At 33.2% G+C, this 20,985-nt stretch overlaps 1 protein-coding gene across 1 annotated transcript; it reads right to left on the bottom strand.

The window, feature by feature from the left end:
• Positions 1-9,880: 9,880 nt before the first annotated feature.
• On the bottom strand, positions 9,881-15,496 carry LOC133791339 (TMV resistance protein N-like). Its single transcript, XM_062229264.1, has 5 exons — positions 14,952-15,496; positions 13,004-14,105; positions 11,788-12,087; positions 10,460-11,674; positions 9,881-10,387 (listed from the first exon to the last, which is right to left on the bottom strand). Exons 1-5 carry the CDS (start codon positions 15,494-15,496, stop codon positions 9,881-9,883), a joined length of 3,669 nt encoding a protein of 1,222 aa, XP_062085248.1.
• Positions 15,497-20,985: the final 5,489 nt, after the last annotated feature.

The following is a 20,985-nucleotide window of genomic DNA, read 5'->3' as shown; positions in this document are numbered from 1 at the left end:
TGGGCGCCGCGGCGCAGCAGAGGTGCGCCGCGGCCCTTGGCATTTGGCAGACAGGGAGCCCTCTCTGTTTGAGGGCGCGCCGCGGCGCAGCAGGGGAGGGCCGCGGCCCTTAAGGTCAATTTTTCCAAAATATGGTTTTTAGCTTGGGGATTCAAACCATAAGCCTCGGGGTTGGACCTAGTACCCGGTTGGGTAGTATTTGATGTCTCGGGGGCTGGAATCTGGTTTGGGAACCCTCGGTTATCATTTTTATTAATGAATCCTATAATTTGGTTATGACCAGGTGACCGTCAGGGAATATAAAGGTTGATCATTCTCAGGGGTCGTTCATATAATTATTCTCACTCGAACCAGAGGTAAGAAAACAGTGTATGATTACAGTTGCACCCTGTATAGGTATATGACATGCATGGTTTGATAATGGGGCATGTTGAATATTATATGTGGACGTGAATTGCATATTAAATGCTGATGTACACTGATTACCTGTTTAAGACACTGACTAGTCAGGGACCGACCCTAAAGTCGAGAATCATGCATTGAATGGCTCTATGGCATTAATGCTAGACCGACCCTAGGGGCGAAGAACTTATAAGCGCTTGCCTGGTCTACGACCAGATGTTTATAGCCAAGGTATTTGACCCCGGTGACCGTTGTCACATGGCTAGGGGACGTTGTCCATAGCTTCGACTCTAGAGTCGTAAGGAAGGTTATGTTGGTGACCAATCACCATGCACCTTTCCTGAGCAGACCTATGAAAGAATCACTTACTCGTTAAGCCCTGGTGACCCTATCGTCACATGGCCAGAGGGAGCGATGCTCCTTATTGTGACTTTTGGCTATTGCCACCTATTTGTTTGGACTGATAGTCCTGAATGGTTATTATGATCGTTGTTGATATTATATCATGTCTTATTGTGTTTTCTTGCTGGGCCTTGGCTCATGGGTGCTATGTGGTACAGGTAAAGGAAAGGAGAAGCTTGGCCAACCCTGAGTGGAGAGCTTGGGCGATGTTGTGTACATACAGGGCCGCTTGACCGCCACGGTCAAGGAGTTCTCAGAAGGACTAGGGGTTTACCCTATTTTTGCCGCTTAGGCCGGCGGGGATTGTAAATTTGAAACTGTAGCGACTCTTTTGTATTACAGACTACTTGTAAACATTTTAAAAGGTTCATGAGTAGTTTATTTACTTAATGAAATGTACCCTTTCCTTTTTATTGGTTTTTCACCTTAACCTGATAATGGTATCTAGATCACGTTTTTAACCAAAGGACTCAGGTAGCGAGTCAAATTTCTGGTTCACTGTTCAACATAACTGTTCTGGGGTAACCAGGACGTTACAATACAGTATTGAGGATAGAAATCTAACCTGTAACCAATTTATTGCTAGCATCAGCTTCTCCTTTCATTAAAGCAAATACCTTGGCAGGAAGCATTGTATTGTCCATTTTCTCCTCTTGCTTGAGCTGGGGACACTACCTCCTTCGGTGACCTTCCTGACCACAGTTGAAGCATCCCTTGATGTTTGCATGACATTCCCCAAGATGTTTCTTTTGGCACTTAGAGCATTGCGGGTATTTTACATAACCCGACTTATTTCCTCCATTGTTTGTCTGTGCTATTTTATTACCATTGGCCTGCTTATCATCTGGATGTCTTCTCTTCTGACCATTACTATTACTATTGCTATGCTGACAACTGTTGTTGTGGTTATTCCGACCATTTTGAGGTTGACCCTGCTGTTTAGGCTCAGGCTTACTAGCCTTCTCCTTACTAACATTCGCCTGAAGCCTTTCTACTTCTATTGCCATTTCTAGAACATCAGAATAGGTAGTATTTCCCGGGTTTGCTAGCTTAACTCCTAGCTCAATCTTTGGTCTAAGTCCTCTAACGAACTTGGTCACCCTTAGAAAGTCAGTTGGAGCCATCTCTGGTGCAAACTTGGTTAATCTGTCGAACTGCCGAGCATATTCTATTATCATCAAGTTTCCCTGATTCAAACTAAGGAACTCCTCGACCCTTGTAGCGATGACTGCCGAGTTGTAATACTTCTTGTGGAACAACAACACAAATCTTGTCCATGTCATGGTGGCGACATCGTTAGTCTGCTGAACTAAGTCCCGCAGGATATGCGGTCCGCGTTGCCGAGATTCATATGCGCTAGGATCGACTCTACATTTCTGAGCCATTCTTCTGCCTCAAAGGGGTTTGTTGTCCCTTCAAAGTTTGGAGTGTGTTGCTTACGAAACAGCTCATAGATTGGCTCCATGTGCTGAGCTAGGTATGGCACATGGTTCGCCATTGGCCATCCCCCATAAGGACCTACTTGATGGGGTACTTGAGCCATTTGCTGAGGCTGTGGTTGCGGCGAAGGCTGAGTCTGTTGTCGCTGTTGTTGTACTAATTCCTCCACTTCTTTTTCGTAGTCTTGCAATTTCTACGGTGGTGTCAACTAGCAGCGGCTTCGATATGCTTCGGTTGGCGGTAAAACACACTACCCTTCTGCGAACTGGAGGGGCTTCATTGATCTTAGGAGCGGCGTTGGAGGCATTAGCGTTTATGCGTGCAGACCTTCTGAGCGACATCCTCAGCAAAATTCTAATAGTGGAGAACATGTTAGAACTTACCCTAATAGGCTCTAAGGCAAAAACTTAATCTAAGCAAACATAACTCGGACCTATTAATTATGACTTCTCATGAAAAAAATTATAAGCCTTCTTTTAATTAGGGTGTGTTTCTATACTTAGAAAAAAAAAAGTCATCTTTATTATTTTCTAAGTCTATTTTTAATCATCCTATATATGACTTAATTCTCAGGCTCGAAACTCATCGTTGTTCCAAAGTTAACCATATTGAGGGAGGGCTGGGATCAGTAAAATCGCTCCCACTACTATGGCCCCCTAACTCTCAATTTAGAACCTGGTTCATTGATTCGTATCCACCCTCACCGAACTTGGTCATTATTTATTAAATTTATTATTTATAATGATTGTAAAAGAAAATCAAACTCATACATGTCATTCAGAAATAACAATGATATTTATTTGGAAAAATGTTTTCACTATATACAATCATAAATGCAAAGATAATAAATAAAATAAATAACGAAAAAAATAAACTAATTTATAAATATTCTTAACTAAAAACATAAAGGCTAATACACATAATCATAAAAATTATAACATAAACACTTACATTGGCAGTTAGATTCGGAGCTTGAGCGTGTGTATCAAGGAGAACTTCATGTAAATGGACCGTTTCTCTGATACCAACTGTAATGACCCAACTATTTCTAAGACCTTTGACCATTAAAACTACTAGACATAGCTACTATTTCGATACAAACATAAGAAATAACATGCCTATATTGAAAACCCAAAATATAAGAAATATCATGTCTTTATTAAAAATGTAAAATAAAATGTGATATGGTATGGGATCCCATTGTTTACGAAACATAAAACATAGCTTTAAAAACAAGTTCAAAAAAAGTTGAATGTGAAATTACAAAAGAGACATATTTCAAAAGAATAAAATAAACGTCATCCTCAATCGACATGCAGCCCATCCATTCCATTCATCCTCAATACACCTGTCATGCTACCAAGAATCCTCCCACCTCCATAATCATTTTCCCGCATCACATTAAAGTAAAGGAATGAGTCTAATGCCCAACAACAAAAATCTACTAAAAAAAACCAAAACATACATCGTAAACATAAGCATAAGACTACATCAAAAACATATGACTATCTAGAACATATATCATATATCATAAGCATACACTATAAAACATATGGCTATAAAAACATCTATTACAATGGCCATCATACATCTTGGGGCTTGCTAGCTAGGCAATCATATGCCCATAATTCTACAGGGCTAGTTATCTAAACAAGTCATATAAATTTTTGGGGCTTGTTATCTAAACAAATCATATGCCCAAGGAATATACTATTGGGACTTATTATCTAAACAAGTTATTTGTTATCTAAACAAATTATATGCTTGTTATCTAAACAAAACATATACCCAAGAACTAAAACATATCATACATATAGCATAAACATATAACATAACATATAAGCACATACAATCTATCATATTTTCCTTACCAACACTGGGATATGAGAACAATGACAGAATTTGGAACACTCCTAAAACCAACAATACAAATGGTGAGTATTTCTAAAGAACAAAGAATGAATGTGGAAACTAAACCATCAAGAAGAAACTTACCAAGAAAGAACTTAAGTTTCAAGAACCTAATCAAGAACTAATAACGAAAGTTAGGATCTAAATAAAAGGAACTAAAGAAAACTAAAGAGTTTTAAAGAATTGGACCTAAAGAATAGGAGTACCTTAGTTGACCTTATGGATTGGTCTAACTCCAATACCGAAATACACTAAACCTCACTTCCCAAGTATTTTATAAAGCTTAAGACTGGCAAAGCTTTTCCCAACCCAAGTGTTTATCACTCTATGGTAGTACTAGCACCTTGGAGTCTGATCACAGCTGAAGAGTGAGGAGAAGGGCTGGATTCTAAATCCTATTTATAGAGTTCTAGGAATAAAAATCTTCTTTTTGGCTTTGAATAAAAATAATGAATTTAATTTAAAATATTTGAATATTCGTCAGTCAAAGGCTTAGGACTCGGTCAAATCGTTCAGAGGTAGGTCAAATGAGTCAAAGCTTGTTTTAAAAATTAAAAAAATAAAAATAAAAAAATAGAATCCTAACTTCTAACTTCCTAAATCTCATAACTCTAGACTTACCTGTAGTAAAATCAACATAACATGAGCTATATGACTCCGATTTAGACCATATTTATACCATTAGAAAGCTAATTTAATTATCTACAACTTTCTAGAAATATTATTTTTCGAAATTCATAATATAACTAGGTCAAAAATAGATCAGAAGTTACAATACCCTAAAGTTACGGGAAAACCTATTTAATTATCTAAATAACAACCTAATCTACAAATTTCTTAACTAACCATAAAATAACAAACTCTAATTCTCTAATAATCATGCTTATGACAAGTGTCATATTCTTATTGGCTCTATCTAAACCTTAGGTTATAATAAATAATACACCTAGGACCAGCAATATTAATCAAACCTTATGTTATAATTAATATTCTTAAACTATAGGTTAAACATATAACATTCATAACTATTGCTATGAGTTTCCAACTAAGTCCCGACTTAAACCAAAATCCACAGAATCTAACATACTACAAACTAATACTAACTACTACTACTACTACTACTACTACTATCTAGCTGGTTAAGTAAATATTTTGAGACTCTACAGTTTCCCAAATTATCAGCCATGGTAAACTCCAATCTCCTCTTTATTTTTCGGTCTTGTCTGCACGTTTTTTTCAATTTCCAAATCGATTGGTATAATCTCTTTTTGTCTATTGCTTCGCATATACCAACAATTCCTAGAACACAATAGAACTTCGATCCAAATAAATGTTAAATAGAAATAAAATAAATAAAACAACCAAATTAGAACAAACAACAATTAACTATGATATTGAAAATTAAGTCCACGGCAACGGCCCCAAAAACTTAATCTGTGAAAATTAGCACACAAGTATATGTGGTCGAGTCAAGTAACATATAATAAGTAGAGTGTCGATCCCACAAAGACTGTTTTCCAAATACCATTAATTGTTCTTTTACTTTCTATTTGGTGATTAAACTTAAGATGAATAATTCTAAACTAATAAACTTAACTTAAATAACTGGAAACAGAATAATTAATGAACGAATTAAAAATCAATAATAAAAAGCCTAGAAATTAAATTCATCAACTGTTCATTCTATTAATTTTACTAATCAATTCTAAATCTCTTCTTGTTATTCTAATAGCAGGTTAATATAATCGATTCCTATTCTTTTTCAAAATATAAGATCTCAGTCTATATGCAGGTTTCCTATATTTCTATGATAAACTTGAACATATAGAAGGCATTAAACGTGGAAACACAATTACTACACAAGTCATACAGGTACTTTCGTCCAATATGCAACCTATATCTATATAATGATAGCATATTTAATTCTCATCTTTCAAATTTTGAATCAAATCCATTAAATCAAGTAAATAGTGATCAAGTATTTACCAGCATTAAACAAACCTCATATAGATTAGAATAGAGAAGAAGTATCAATAGAATATCATAATAAAATTAAATAGAAATCCCAGTGACTACATTAATCCCTAGATAAAAGAAATTAGTTCATAGATAACATGATGAAAATAAACTTCAAAATATTATTCATAGAAAAATAACCTAAGGAATTCAGATGAAAAAGAAAATTCTAGAAAGTTAAAACCAGAAAAAGCAGTCTTTTCTAGATCTAGGGTTTACAAAATCAGAACTGCTTCCTTAATTCGCAGAATAATGTTCCTTAAATAGCCCTCCAATGCTCCCAAGCGAAAGGACCATTTTGTCCTTCAAAAAGTGGCTAAAAATCTTAAAAAACGCGTTTATAGCGCTATGTATTGAGCACTGTAACGCTATTGACAGAGTCAAATTTCCTCAAAACTTGGTGCACTAGTGCTGTAGCGCTAGTATTGTAGCGTTGTAGCGCTCATTTTCTGTTCCTTATAGCGCTGTAGCGCTACTCTTCAGTTATTGATAGCGTTGTAGCGCTCGTTTTGTAGCGCTGTAGCACTACTTACAGATTCAGCACTTCAAATTTTCCCCTTTCTAGCGCTGCAGCACTACTTTGTTAGCGCTATAGCGCTACTTACAGTTTCATTATTTGAACATCTTGCTCATGAAAAACACGATTTTCTCCAAAATAACTTCATTTTCTTCCACTTTCACGTCATTACACTATTTTCACTATCTTAGCATGAAAAACCTGAAACATGAACAAAAGAGCGTAATTCTACAATAAAATAGCCCTAAACTAATGAAAACCTTCATAAAAACTAAACCCTAAACGAGTCTAAAACTTGTTTATCAAGTATACGCAATCGTCTCAAATAATATAAATAGTAAATCCAGATCGTTCCCACATAGACTATAATCAATTACCAATAATTAATTCTTAATTTCTATTTGACTGTTGAAACTAGAGTGATTTATAAACTAAATTGCAAAATTTAGATTACATTAATCAGTAATAGAAAGTAATTCAATAATTAAGAACCTAGGGTATTAATTTCATCAACTTTTCCACTTGTCAATTTTACTATTCAGAACAATCAATTCTTTAATTTCTATCCTAATAGCAGGTTAACAAAAACATTCTAAATTCTTTTTCAAGATAAAAATATCTCAATCTATATGCAAACTTTCTACATATCTGTGATAAGTTTTAACATATATCAAGCAATAAACGTAGAAACCCTAAACACAACACAAATCGTATAGATACTATCGTCCTATATGCAATCTATGTCTATATGGCTATAGAAAATTCAATTCTTCCCTCTCGGATCTCGAATCAAAATCATTGAACATGTAAATTTTGATCAGGTCTTCACAAGTATTAAGCATAAACGATACAAATATAGGATAGAAGAAAAAGAAATTAATTGACTTTCACAAAAAATTAACAAGAATCCAAGTGGCTACATTAAACCCTAGAACTAAGTGTTTAGTTCATATCAGACACGACTAACACAAGAAGATAATTGTTCATACTCATGAAATTGAAAAGCTTCAAAAAAAATAAAGATGAAACAGTAGAAAAATAGCATCTCAGAGTCAAAGCTTCTCTCTGCTCATAATTGCAATCCTAATTAAAATTAAAACCTAAAGCCTGAACTTAAGAAAACACAAATTTCTCTTCTTTGGCAAGGCGGGTCACGACTTGGCCTTTCCTGAGTTGCAGCCTGTGTCTTTTCTTGTGCAATTTGGTTTTTTTCTGGCCCTTCAGGCATTGCGACCCTCTTCACCCAGGTCTCGGCTCGTGTCTGCTAGGGCTTTTTTGAATAGTCTCAGCTTCCTCAAGCGTCGTGACTCTCTGGTCTAAGTCGCGACCCTTAAATTCATAGCACATTAGGTAGCCTCTAATTTTGCTGAGCTGCGACTTGCTTGACCAAGTCGCGGCCCTAATTCCTTATGCCCAATTTTCACCTTTCAGCCATTTTCTTCACCTCAAATCTTCTCAAATTCTCTCGGATGATAAGAACCCATGCCAAATGACCCCAAACATCATAAAATTGCCCCTTTTTATCCACCAACTCCGCTTCTTTCCATTCCATCTCGTGATTCATAGCAAAATCTAAAAACAAAACCAAAGCGTAATCTTGCACAAAACACACAAATAGACTCAAAAGCACTATAAAAACACATTCTAAAACGACCCTAAAATAGACTTATCAATTCTATTTCTAAGCCATAAAGAAAACCTTGCGACAAATTCAGTTGCAGTACTTATGGCTTGAAACAACAATAATTATAGTCGAAGCTAGCATATCGATATTAAATATTAAGCGATGAAAGAGTGTGTTAAAGAAAATGAAAGTGGTCATTAAGCACGGAAGCACTAAGTTGAATGATCGCAAATCTCTTGACTAAATGCATACCACTATATAAATTCAAAGATCATAAAGTGAATATATCAGATTCCTATTTCCCTTATGTAATTTTTCATTAAAAGTTATTAATGAAACTCTTATTTATATATTTTCTTACATTCACATGCACCTTAATTTCATTTGAGAAAATTTATCTTCATTGGACCTGAATAAACATATGGTTTATTCATTAAGTTACATCGCCACATATAGTATATTGTTAAGAAATAAATACATCGTATTACATATATGAAAGATAATACTCTTCATTAAAGAAGACCTATCGCAAATCTAAAACTATTAGATCGAGATTATCAAAATCAACGACTGGAGATATACTCTAACATTGTCTTTATTTTGTGACAATCCTATTCAGTCTATTCTGCTTATTAGGATTGTTATGCATCTAAAGTCAGCAACCCCAAATTAGATATAAATGAGAATATATAATTATAAATTGCCTATGATTCACATCACCTAGAACACTAAGCATGAAGGTTAGAACAAAACCAAAGAAACAATCATGAAGTTACATACGTGGTAAGTATCGAATTTGTTTATTTTTAATTCATTATTCTTCTATGATTATGCACTTGATTATTTATATATATCTAATAAGTTTATTTTGTGTTTTTAGGACTATTTCCAAGATATTTGGGTGAGAAATAATGAATTTAGAATATTTTACAAACAATGGTTAAGCTCGGAATTACAAGTCTGAAACTTCACATTTTGAATAAAACTTCACAAGTTTTAGATATTTTTGTTAGCTTTCTATAGCTTTCTGAATCGCACTGTAATTGAAGAAAAACGAAAAAAACAAAAAAAATGCTATAGCCGCGACTACACCAACAGAGCCTAGCGGCTGCAGCCAGCGCCCTTTTTATGAACTTATGTTGCAGTAACCAACCAAAAATCTATGCAACTCCTTACACTTGCACCAAAATCAAAATTAAACACACTAGCTAATAAGTAAATTCAGCTCATATACGTACTTATAATATGAGCTTATGTTAATTCAGCCCTCATTTCTTTATTCTTTAAATGCCTCATTTTAAGTTGAGCGGGCCAAGATCCTCTATTCGACAACTCTTTCTGGTGTTTCTCAGCAAAGCTCAATGACACCGGCTGGCAACAAAAGAAAGAAAATATCTTATGTTATAATGCTCAAAACTTGTCAGTAGTGCCAATAATGCAAGCTAAGAACTCGAAAAACCAGACTACGAACATGGTTTATAAAAACAATTAAAAGAAAACGTATGTAGAGTGATATTTTACGCACCTGAACAACCTTGAAGACGTTAGTTAGAGAAAATGAACTCTATTCATGAAGAAGAAGTTGCTTGCTCATTCAGTAGCATATCTTGGTCACACAGTAAGCGAATCCCACATTCTTTTATTCTCTTCGTGATATAGTTATAATGATCTGATTCCTCGATGTAAAACTCAAATGAAACATTCTTTGCATTTGCATCAAGTAAATCATCATAAATGCCATTTTTAGTAAGATAATATATGAGCACATGATCTGAATTAGAATAATCAACACCAAGCTGAGTACTACTTTGTATCTGAAGATGTAAACTACAGAAGACTTCTCCAACGGGCTCTGAAGAATGGGCATCACAATATATGTTCAACTTTGCGTGATCCAAAAAGCACTTACCAAAATCAACAACAATGCATATAGCAATGCCTAAAAAGCTTTCATTATCAAACCAAGTTGATGGACCAGAGTCTACATATACTGAAGATCCCATAGATTTATAAGTAAACCACTGGGGAATTCTCTTTGCTGAATAAGCAAAGCTCATTTTAGGACCATATAGAGCCTGAAATACAACACAAACAAGAGTCAATTCTGTTATATGCTACAAAAAAGAAAAAGAAAAAAAGAGACAAACCTTTTCTTCGTAATGGGCCCATTCTGGCTTTATTTTGAAAATTTTATCCTGCAAAGATTTGCTCACTAAAAGATTGTGTATAATGTAGAATAACGAGCACTCACAACCAGAGAAATTTGTCCAAAATTGATACGCATCAAGATTTCTAGAACTCACTAATTTTAGAACAGAGACTAGATTTGTATCCAAACAAGAACCTAGACAATTGTATTGTCGAAACATTTCAGAAATGCATACATCTAACGATAACAAGACAACCAAATCTTCCTCACGTGTTGGATTTTCATCAATGTAGATACTAGAAATGTTGCACATCTTATAGATGTTAGATGTTGGAATAGAAATGAGCCTGTGGCACTCTCTCAAATCTAAAAGTTCAAGCTTAATTAGAGATCCAATGGATGGTGGAATCACATCAATCGATGTTCCATTTAAATAAAGTTTCTCTAGATTCTCCATAGGCTCCGAGATTTCTGGAAAACTTTTCAGTTGCGAGCAATAGGCGAAACATAGTACTCTAAGAGCCTTCAGTTTACAAATTGTTGTTGGGAGGCTTTCAAGCTCGGTACAATTTTTCATGCATAAAATCTCGAGGCAAGGCAAACACTCGAAAAACGACGAATTGATTTGTTGAATCGATGTTCCACTCAATTTTAATCCTTTTATATTTTGGGGGAGCTCTGGAAACTTGTCCAAAGACACACATCCTTCCATATCAAGAAATTCCAAGGATTGTGAATAACAAATGCTTCTAGGAAGATTCTTGAGCTGTCTACAATGTGAGAGATCGAGCATAAGAAGATTCTTAAGAGATCCAATGGAAGAGTGTAGTTCTTCTATTGCAGTGGAACTCAAACACAAGGATTTTATATTACCAGACATCTCTGAAACAATTCTTACATTAGAGCACTCGGAGAGATTAAGTAAGCAGTCATCAATTTGAAAATCCCAATGATAATCTATGACACCATCTATTTCCTTATCCACTAGGTCCTTTTCACCAAAAATCTGAAGTATTTTGTTCTTATAAAGGTGTAATACTCTTGATTCTTTTTGTCCACCATGATCAACATTGTGAAATCTTAACGGAGGAAGCTCAATCAAACTTCTACAACCTCGTAGTTCCAGCCTCCAAAGATTTGCTCCGGAAAGATTTGGTAGAGAAGTCAACTTTTTTGAGAAGCTCAGATTGACATATTTTAAGTTTTTTACATCCTGCAAAAAGAGAAATAACAAGAGCCAAAATTTGATTTATTATATATTAAAATCAAAACTTGATTGATGGATGAATTTACATCAAATATAAACCATATATTTATTTTACCAACCTGGAACTCATGGCATAGTTTCTCAAGCTGGCTTTCGCACATATTGAGATGAACAAGATTGTGCAGTGTAAATTTTGACCCTAAAGATGCCAATGGGTAGCAACTCCATTCTAGAAATCTAAGCTTTTCAGGAAAAGAGTCCAAGCCATGAGGAAGAAGAAATGAAAACTTCCCATGATAACTCGATAGTTTAAGCAATTTTAGACGTGACATTCTTCTGAAAACTGAAGGGTCCAAGTTTACCTTCTCTCCTTGTATGGTAGAGCTGACCATATATATTCCTTCAATTTCCGAAGTACCCTGAAAAAAAAAAGTTAGACTAAAAGAAAATTCCATATAGAAATTTTGACCATAGTTTAGGTAATTCATATGAAATGAAGATTTTTTTAAAAAAAATTAAAAACACTGTTTCATTAATAAATAATGTATCCTATCTTATAATATAAGTTTGAATTGACATATATATATATATATACACACCAGTTTGAAAGAAATTTAAATATTCTTCACTTACATGATTGTTCTTTAAAATAATTATAAACGGTTTTGGTAACTACTTGTGTATCCATTTCTCACTTATATTTCAAATAACAAATTACAAAAGTTGATGAATGAGAAGTTTTTAGGGTAAATATTATGTTAGCTCATGGATTGTACAAAGTTATAGATCATACTCTCAATTTTGTTGAAGAATAATTTAAAATTTGCGTTTTGTAAAATATAAAAGAAAAATCCTAGATCCGATTTAGTCAAAATAATTTCAAATATAATTTGTACATTTCTACTTCTTGGCCATCTTTTCTACTTCTTTGGATTCAATTAACCCACAAATTATTTTATATTTGAAAATACTTTGATCAAAATCAAACCAAAATGATATTATGTTGTTCCACTTTGCAATCAATAAATTTGGCACAACACAAGAGTTAATTAAAATAGTATTTACCTTTTTTTTTTATACCTCCAACTCAAATGAGTAGCTACAAATACATAGATATGATAACTTTAAAATGTTCAAAGAAATTAATTTAACGAATTAAAAAAAAAAAGAAAAAAAAAGTTCAAAAAAATACAAAATCACCTTATTAGTTTTTCCATTGAAAATTATGTAAATAAAATTGTAAGATATATCAATTATCAAATTTTGGCCATCACTAATTTGTACTTATCATGAAATTTACAAAAATATAATAATAAAAAAAGTTTAGTTACTTACCATATTATTTTCCAAGACATGGCAAATATCTTTGGGCATCCACAATCTTCTATAGTTTTCCAAACGACTAGGATCTAATCCACGAGCAATTGATTGACCCATTTCTTGCAACAAATCATGCATTTGAATTGTACCATATTTAGATACAGTTATCAAACACTTGTCAACAAGAACTTCAATTACAGCATCAAAAGAATTAGAAGCATCCAATACTTCTTTAACATAACATTTTTCTTCACCTAGAAAGAAACATGCTATATCAAGAAATATGTTCTTTTCTATACTCTTTAGTCCATCGAAACTTATTTGTAGTACTTTTAAAATTCCTTGATCGGAATATTCTTGTAGCTCACTTAGCAAGCTTTGCCATACTTCCCTATTCTTTGAAAACAGATGAGAACCCAAAACTTTAAGAGCAAGAGGAAGACCTTGAGCATAATCTACAAACTTTCTTGAAATTTCTATGTAGCTTTCTTTATCAACACTTTTTCTTTTGAAAGCATGCAAATTAAAGAGTTCAACAGCTTCCTTTTCCTTTAATATGTCCAATCGGTATATCATCTTTTCATCATCTCCAATTATATTTCGAAGCACTTGTTGATTTCTACTTGTTATGATAACTTTACTTTCAGAATTCAACCATGCATGGCAATCTTTTAGTAAAAAATCATAGTCATCCAAGTCATCCACATCATCAAGAACTATAAGTAGCTTCTTATGGCATAGCCTATCCTTTACGAAATCCAAATCTTCAAAGTTTATATCTTTTTCCTTTGATAATCTTTGAAAAAATTGTTTTTCCAAATAAGTTGGTCCGTACTTTTGGTGTTCTTCTCTAACATTTCGAAGAAAACAATGACCATTAAACCGTTGACGGATTTTTTTGAAAATGACTTCAGCTAGGGTGGTCTTACCCAACCCTCCCATTCCACAAATCCCTAAAATTGGAGCATTATTAATCGATAGCAACTTTTCCAGGTCTGCAATAGACTTGTCAATTCCAACTAAATCTTGTTTTAAATAATCATCAGTGGTCTTTGAACATGAATTTAATTTTCCTCGTATATGATTGAGAATCTCCGTCACTAATTCAGCTTCATTCCTATATTATATATAAAATTAATTTCTAAATTGAATCTAATACATTAATAAGAGATTACATATAAATATATATATATATATACGTTCTAGCTAGTAGTACACCAAAATGAAAATTAATGATAAAACAATATGAATGAGATCTATTGAAAATTATTTGACAAGGGATGAAGACCATTATTATATGACATGTAGATATAGATTTTAGTATTCAAATATAATTAAAGGAACAAAAGGATAATCAAGTAGGAAATGAAGCTATACATATATATCACATGATGTTCTACTCTAGTTATTTGGTAGAGAGGAAGAAAATAAAATCATATTATTTTATAATTACTTTTATACCTCTTAAATTATAAATAAAAATTAAAAATAAGGATAAATTATAATTACTTTTTTCTCTTCCAATCTCCCAAACATATATTTTGGGGTATATATCTTTTTGGATCCTGTGTTTTAAAAAATTCATTTTTTGACTCTATATTTTGTAAAATAGTTCAAATAGACTCCTAAACTCAATTTTGATAAAGAAAAAAATTGAATATAACAACACAGTTTTTAAGCAAAATGATTTTATTTTTATTCTAAATTATTAGTTTGGTATATTATTTGTGATTTTAGTTGATAAAACTTTGACCAAAATCGGGTGTAGGGTTCTATTTAAATCATTTTACAAAATATAAGATCAAAAAAATAATTTATCAAAACACAGGGTCCAAACAGATAATGTGACAAAACACGTGTCCAAAAAATTATAAAACTTATTTTTTTTTCTTTCTCTCAAAAATTTTCTTTTCGCTCTCTTTTCCCCTCTACCAAACATGTTAAAACATAATGAATCACATACTTGAATTGTGATGGATGCCATCCAGCAAGATTAGCTGCAGTAGTTAAAGCCACCTTCCATTTTTGTATGATAGTATCCTTGAAACGCTCTTCATGTTTGATAAACGCATCTGCATAGTTTCCTCTTTGTTTCCGCACATCCGATGGATCAACATGGTAAAATACTGGCAGAACTATGTGAGCCTTCTTCCCCATGCATTGAAGAATATGCACCAACTCATCCAAGCACCACGACGAGGTTGCATAATTTTCTGAGAAAATAACTAGAGAAAATTTAGAGTTGTCAATGGCATCCAATAGAGCTTTGGAAATCTCTTGTCCTCGCCCAAGTTTGTCCTCGTCGATATAGGTTTCAATTCCTCCATCCTTGAGTGCTTTATAGAGATGACTAGTAATGGTTTTACGAGTATCTTCTCCTCTGAAACTGATAAAAACAGCATATTTCTTTCGGGAGGTCAAGATGGAGCGTTGATCTTCATCAACATCCACACTGGGCCACTTAGGAGATGTTACAATCTGATATTGTTGATCATCGTCAGCATCCATACTTGGCTTCGAAGAGTGGTCAAGATTAATGTTGTCTTAGGGAGATAAATTATGATTTAGAGTGGCTTGGTGGGACGATGAGATCAACATCGGAAGCTGATCATCATCAACGTCGATACTCCACTTCAGAGCTAAATCACAGCCTATATTTTGATACTATTATTTTATGGGGATCGATGATTACGAGAGGGAAAAGTTGTCCTTATAATTAAGAGCCAATTATGAGCCAAACCTGACGGCTTTTACAATAGACTTATATATAAATATACATATATTGTGCTTTAATTTATGTATTCTATGCTGCATGTCACTTTCAAAAGAGTTAAATTTTATTTAAATTAAGGGTTAGGTAACGATTTGGTAATTGAGGTTTTGCAAAGTATCACTTTGGTATCCTGTATCTCTATAGATAAATGTAATATTTAGTGATAACTTTTTAGTCACAACATATATTTTGTGTGATTAAATTACATCTTTTAGTAACAACGAAAAATTAATTGTGAATTAGAGTTCCAGAAGTTCCATTACTCTGTTGCTGAACTTTATTCAAAATTACAGCAGAGACCAGCTAGAATGTGGCAATATGCTCTGATTTACCCTTTTAATTATATCTTGTTTTCTTAAGTACTATTGACTTTACCAGTGAAAGTTAATTCATAACTAAATTATGAATTTGAGCTCAATAGCATTTTCAGTCCCAAAAGTCAACCCTTAAGAGAACCATTATTCAATCTCTTGCGAGAAGGTATAGATTCCATATCTGTATACTATGTCCCCAGCCATTTACATTAATGAGTTCCCAAAACAAAAGTTTCTAGCCTGATCATTATAACAAACATTAACGAGTAAATCAAAGAACTCATATAACATAAACAGGAGTTCATAATAACTTCAAGATTAAGATCTACTTTTATATGATCATCAGTTGATATATTTAATTAATACTTCGAAACGGTATTTAACTAGGTATTAATAAACATATTTGGTCTAGTTCTATATATTCTCTAATATATAAAGTACCTCCACTAAAGTGTCCTACTACACTAGTGATCTGGATCTAGATCACATGTATTCATAATACTAGTGGACTGTACTTGCAGTAATTAATCTAAAGATTTCATAACTTTATTTTACTGCGAACTTTTTAAGTTCATTTATCTCAAACACAATCCTCCCCTACCAATACGTGGTTGAGATCACATCTATGAACTTAGGATTTTTTCTGATATTTACTTAATATTATCACAAAATAATATAGTCCATAAAATATATTACAGGAATGTGATGAAAACGAAAAACAGAGGAAATGAACAGAGAAGCTCAGAGCTCAAGAATGAGTCTGGCCTTAGCTTTATATTAACTGAATCAAGAAACAATACAATGGCTGTTATAAAACACAGCTCAGTAGGCAAAACAGAATCTGTTACAATATGGTTAAGCTGTTACAAAACAAACTTCACGTGACATCTGGTGTAGCATCAGTAGGCTCACTGAACTCATGCTCAGTATGCTGAGTATGGCTGAGCTGAGTCATCCTAATATCCCCCCTCAAGTGACATGGTGGTATACACAATGTTAACTTGTTTCTAAAGTAAGAAAACTGAGGTAGAGCCAATGGTTTAGTAAGAACATCAGCAATCTGGTGAGCTGAATCCACATATCGTATATCAAGTTGGTTGGCAAGAACACGGTCCCGAACAAAGTGTAAATCAATTTCAATGTGTTTAGTACGGGCATGAAAAACAGGATTGGAGGCAAGTGAAGCAGCACCAAGATTGTCACACCAAATAATTGGACACTGAGAAAGAGATACCTGAAGCTCACTCAAAAGAGATTGCAGCCAAATGACCTCAGAGGTAGCAAGAGCCAAAGACCGATACTCAGATTCTGTACTGGATCGAGCAACAACATGTTGCTTTTTAGAGCACCAACTAACCAGATTGCCCCCAAAAAATACACAGTAACCAGACGTAGACTTGCGATCATCCAGGCAGCCGGCCCAATCGGCATCAGAAAACGCCTGAAGATCAAGAGCAGCAGCGGAAGAGAAGCAAATACCAAGATGAGGAGTGCCAGCTAAATACCGAAGAACACGCTTACAAGCAGTCCAATGATCTGTGGTGGGAGCCTTAAGAAATTGACTAAGCCGATTTACAACAAATGCTATGTCCGGTCGAGTCATAGTGAGGTATTGAAGAGCAGCATGTGGGACGGCAGGAGGAGGAGCAACCGGAGCTTCGACGTGAGCGGAGGGAGATGATGCACTTCCAGAATTGGACGCCATGGCTTTGATACCATACAGGAATGTGATGAAAACGAAAAACAGAGGAAATGAACAGAGAAGCTCAGAGCTCAAGAATGAGTCTGGCCTTAGCTTTATATTAACTGAATCAAGAAACAATACAATGGCTGTTATAAAACACAGCTCAGTAGGCAAAACAGAATCTGTTACAATATGGTTAAGCTGTTACAAAACAAACTTCACGTGACATCTGGTGTAGCATCAGTAGGCTCACTGAACTCATGCTCAGTATGCTGAGTATGGCTGAGCTGAGTCATCCTAATATATATGCATCACAAATTCAATTTATTTATTTATTTCTTAAAACAATGTCTACTACATATGCTTTCAAAGCACAATTCCCAACAATAGTCACTGTAGGGATGAGTCTATAAGGGTTTGATCTATAACAATCTATCCTAAGAAATTTAACCTTGTTAAAAGTCCAGTGAACACCATCCGTAGGGAGAAGTAATCAAAGCGCCATAAGGCCCTACTAAACTCTAACCTTGTTAAATTAACGGTGGAGATCAAATTTCAAAAATTAAAGCTCATTATTTTAATTTAGTATTTTCCTTGTGAAATTTATATTATATTATTTAAAATAATTAATAAACCTTAGTATAAACTTCTTCTAATTCTTAAATATCCATTTAAATCCACAATAAATCTTTTGAATTACAGTGTTATTAATCAATTAATTTAGGTTCAACTAGAATTAACCTAATATAATCAAGTCCAACTTAGGTAAATGGACCTTAACAATTTGGGCTTGCATGGAGAAGGGCTGAGTCCAGTATGTCGTTCTCACTACAAGGCCCCCTAACTTCCATACATAACGCAAAAGACAGGTTTAAACCTTCGTTTTATTGATCGTTATTCAATTTGTTAGGTCCAATCTAGTAATGCAAAGTAAATGAGCATTCACAAGTGTAACCACCCACAAGAGGAATTTAAATTTTACATGTTTAATTGGGCCCAAATAAAACCTATCAAGATTATGACTTATTTTATTTGATATTTTTTCCATTATCTAAAATAATTGGCTATCACTATAAACTCATCATCTAAGCACAAATTTGCAAAAATGACAATTATAATGACGCATGACATGTTAATTAATTGGATGGTTCTAGCATACAATCTATATGTCATGTTGCTAATTTATGCATGTACACATATATTACCAAAATAAATGAATAGTTAAAAAAATGAATCAATCTCAATTTCATGAAATCAATCAATTAATCACAATTAATTTTAATTCAATCAATCTTAAAAAATTAATCAAATAAAAATTAATTCAATTGTTCCCATTTGAAAAAAAATATATCTTCTCTTTTTAGAAATTTTTTTACCAAAAAGATATTTACTTGCACAAAAATATATACCATTTATAAAGGAGCTAAAGACACAAATCCAAAATAATTTTTTTTTTTTAATTGCCTCTCCATTTATAAAAATATGTTATCATATAAATATTTATTGATTAAAGAAAAAAAAACAAAATCGCATTGCCACCTTTTTTTTCTGACCTACATATATAAAATAATGCTATCAAAAACTAATTAAAATGGTAACTGTTTACTCTGACAATTACTAGTAACATGTTCCCATATATTTTCGTCTTTCCAATTTTAAGTTTTGTCAATGGCTTGTTGCATAATGGTACCATGGAGTGATAGTGCATACATGAATGATGCTCTAAATCTCTAGTTCTCTTTTGGGGCCTCTTCCAGTGGATGTTAACAACAATTTTCTTAATGATGATCCAAGGAAGAACACTCATCAATGGTACAATTACTAGGGGTTTAAAGATCCCAACAATCCTTAATTAGTTGGTTTAAACAAGCATCCACTACAACAAAATAGACATTTAATGGCTACATGGGGAGACATTGTAGATATTTAATGTCTCCCCTAGAGGAGACGTTGTTGCAGGAGCCATCTAAAGTGGCCCTATGACGTCTCCCATGGGGAGACTTTGTAGAATTCAACATCTCCCCCTGGGAGACTTCATAGAATGTAAACGTACACCCTATGATGACTCCTAGGGGGAGACGTTAAATGTCTACAAAGTCTCTCTATGGGAGTCATCATAGGTTTTTGTATTTTTTTTAAAAAATAATTAAATAATTATTTTCATTATATTAATTTTTTTAAAATAGAATTAAATATATTGATTGAAAAATCTAAATTATATGCAAATTTAAATTGTGAATTTTCATTAATAAAACCGAAATGTGTATATAATATGTTGTTGCTAACTAATTATACAAAATTGTCATATTTGTTGTTAAACATACAAAACTAACAAATATTACACTAGCTAGCTAGACATATAGTAAGAAAGAAAAAGTAAAAAAAAAAAAAAACCTAATATGTGGGACGATGACTTTGAATTATCGGTAGCATATGGTTCGCCCAGTGTTGTCGCATTTCATTAATTTGTGCTAGTGTATATGGTGTAGTGTTTAGCCACAATAGATTCAAAGTAAAATATATTAGTTAATTATTATTTTATTATATATATACTTTAATAATAAATAGATTGTTAACTTTGTATAAATTTATATACATGTACCTCTTTCTTCAAGTAACGTCCATGTCGTGAATGTTCAATGTAATCCTTCAACATTCTCATCACATAATATCCACATGCCACATTGTTTGGTTGGTGTAGACACTAATATTTAAATAAAATGTCGAGCAATTAATATAAAGAATATTAGTAAAATTCAAGTATAAATTTTCAAAATAATTAAAATTGTAGTTACTTACTTTTAGTTGCACAATTTCTATATTATTTGGAATCTCGGGAGGTTTTGGTAGACTGGTCAGAAAAATGTTGACCCCGTTTTTATATTATACGGATAACTTATTCGCTGACATCTATTTTCTATCCATATCCTCTCCTATGTCTATGAAAAATTAAACAAAAGAAACTAAATAAGCATACGAAAAATTGAGTAGTATTTCTCCTATCTTTTTCATCATCTTCTAATTTTTGTTCTCCATAATTCTGAAAATGAAATACTAAGTCTATTATTATTTTGATATATACTTCCATTGGTGGGAACACTTATATTTTCTTTTAATTTTACATCCCATTCTATTCCTTCTAATAGCTGTGAAGAGTATCGAGAGGTTTTATCATTTTTATTCATTTACTTTGAAGGGTTTCTATTACTTTTTCTATTTTTAAATT

Source organism: Humulus lupulus, chromosome 7, assembly GCF_963169125.1.
Source record: "Humulus lupulus chromosome 7, drHumLupu1.1, whole genome shotgun sequence".
Taxonomy (NCBI): domain Eukaryota; kingdom Viridiplantae; phylum Streptophyta; class Magnoliopsida; order Rosales; family Cannabaceae; genus Humulus; species Humulus lupulus.
Note: the sequence above shows the minus strand (reverse complement) of the source record. Positions and strands in the feature narration are given on the sequence as shown.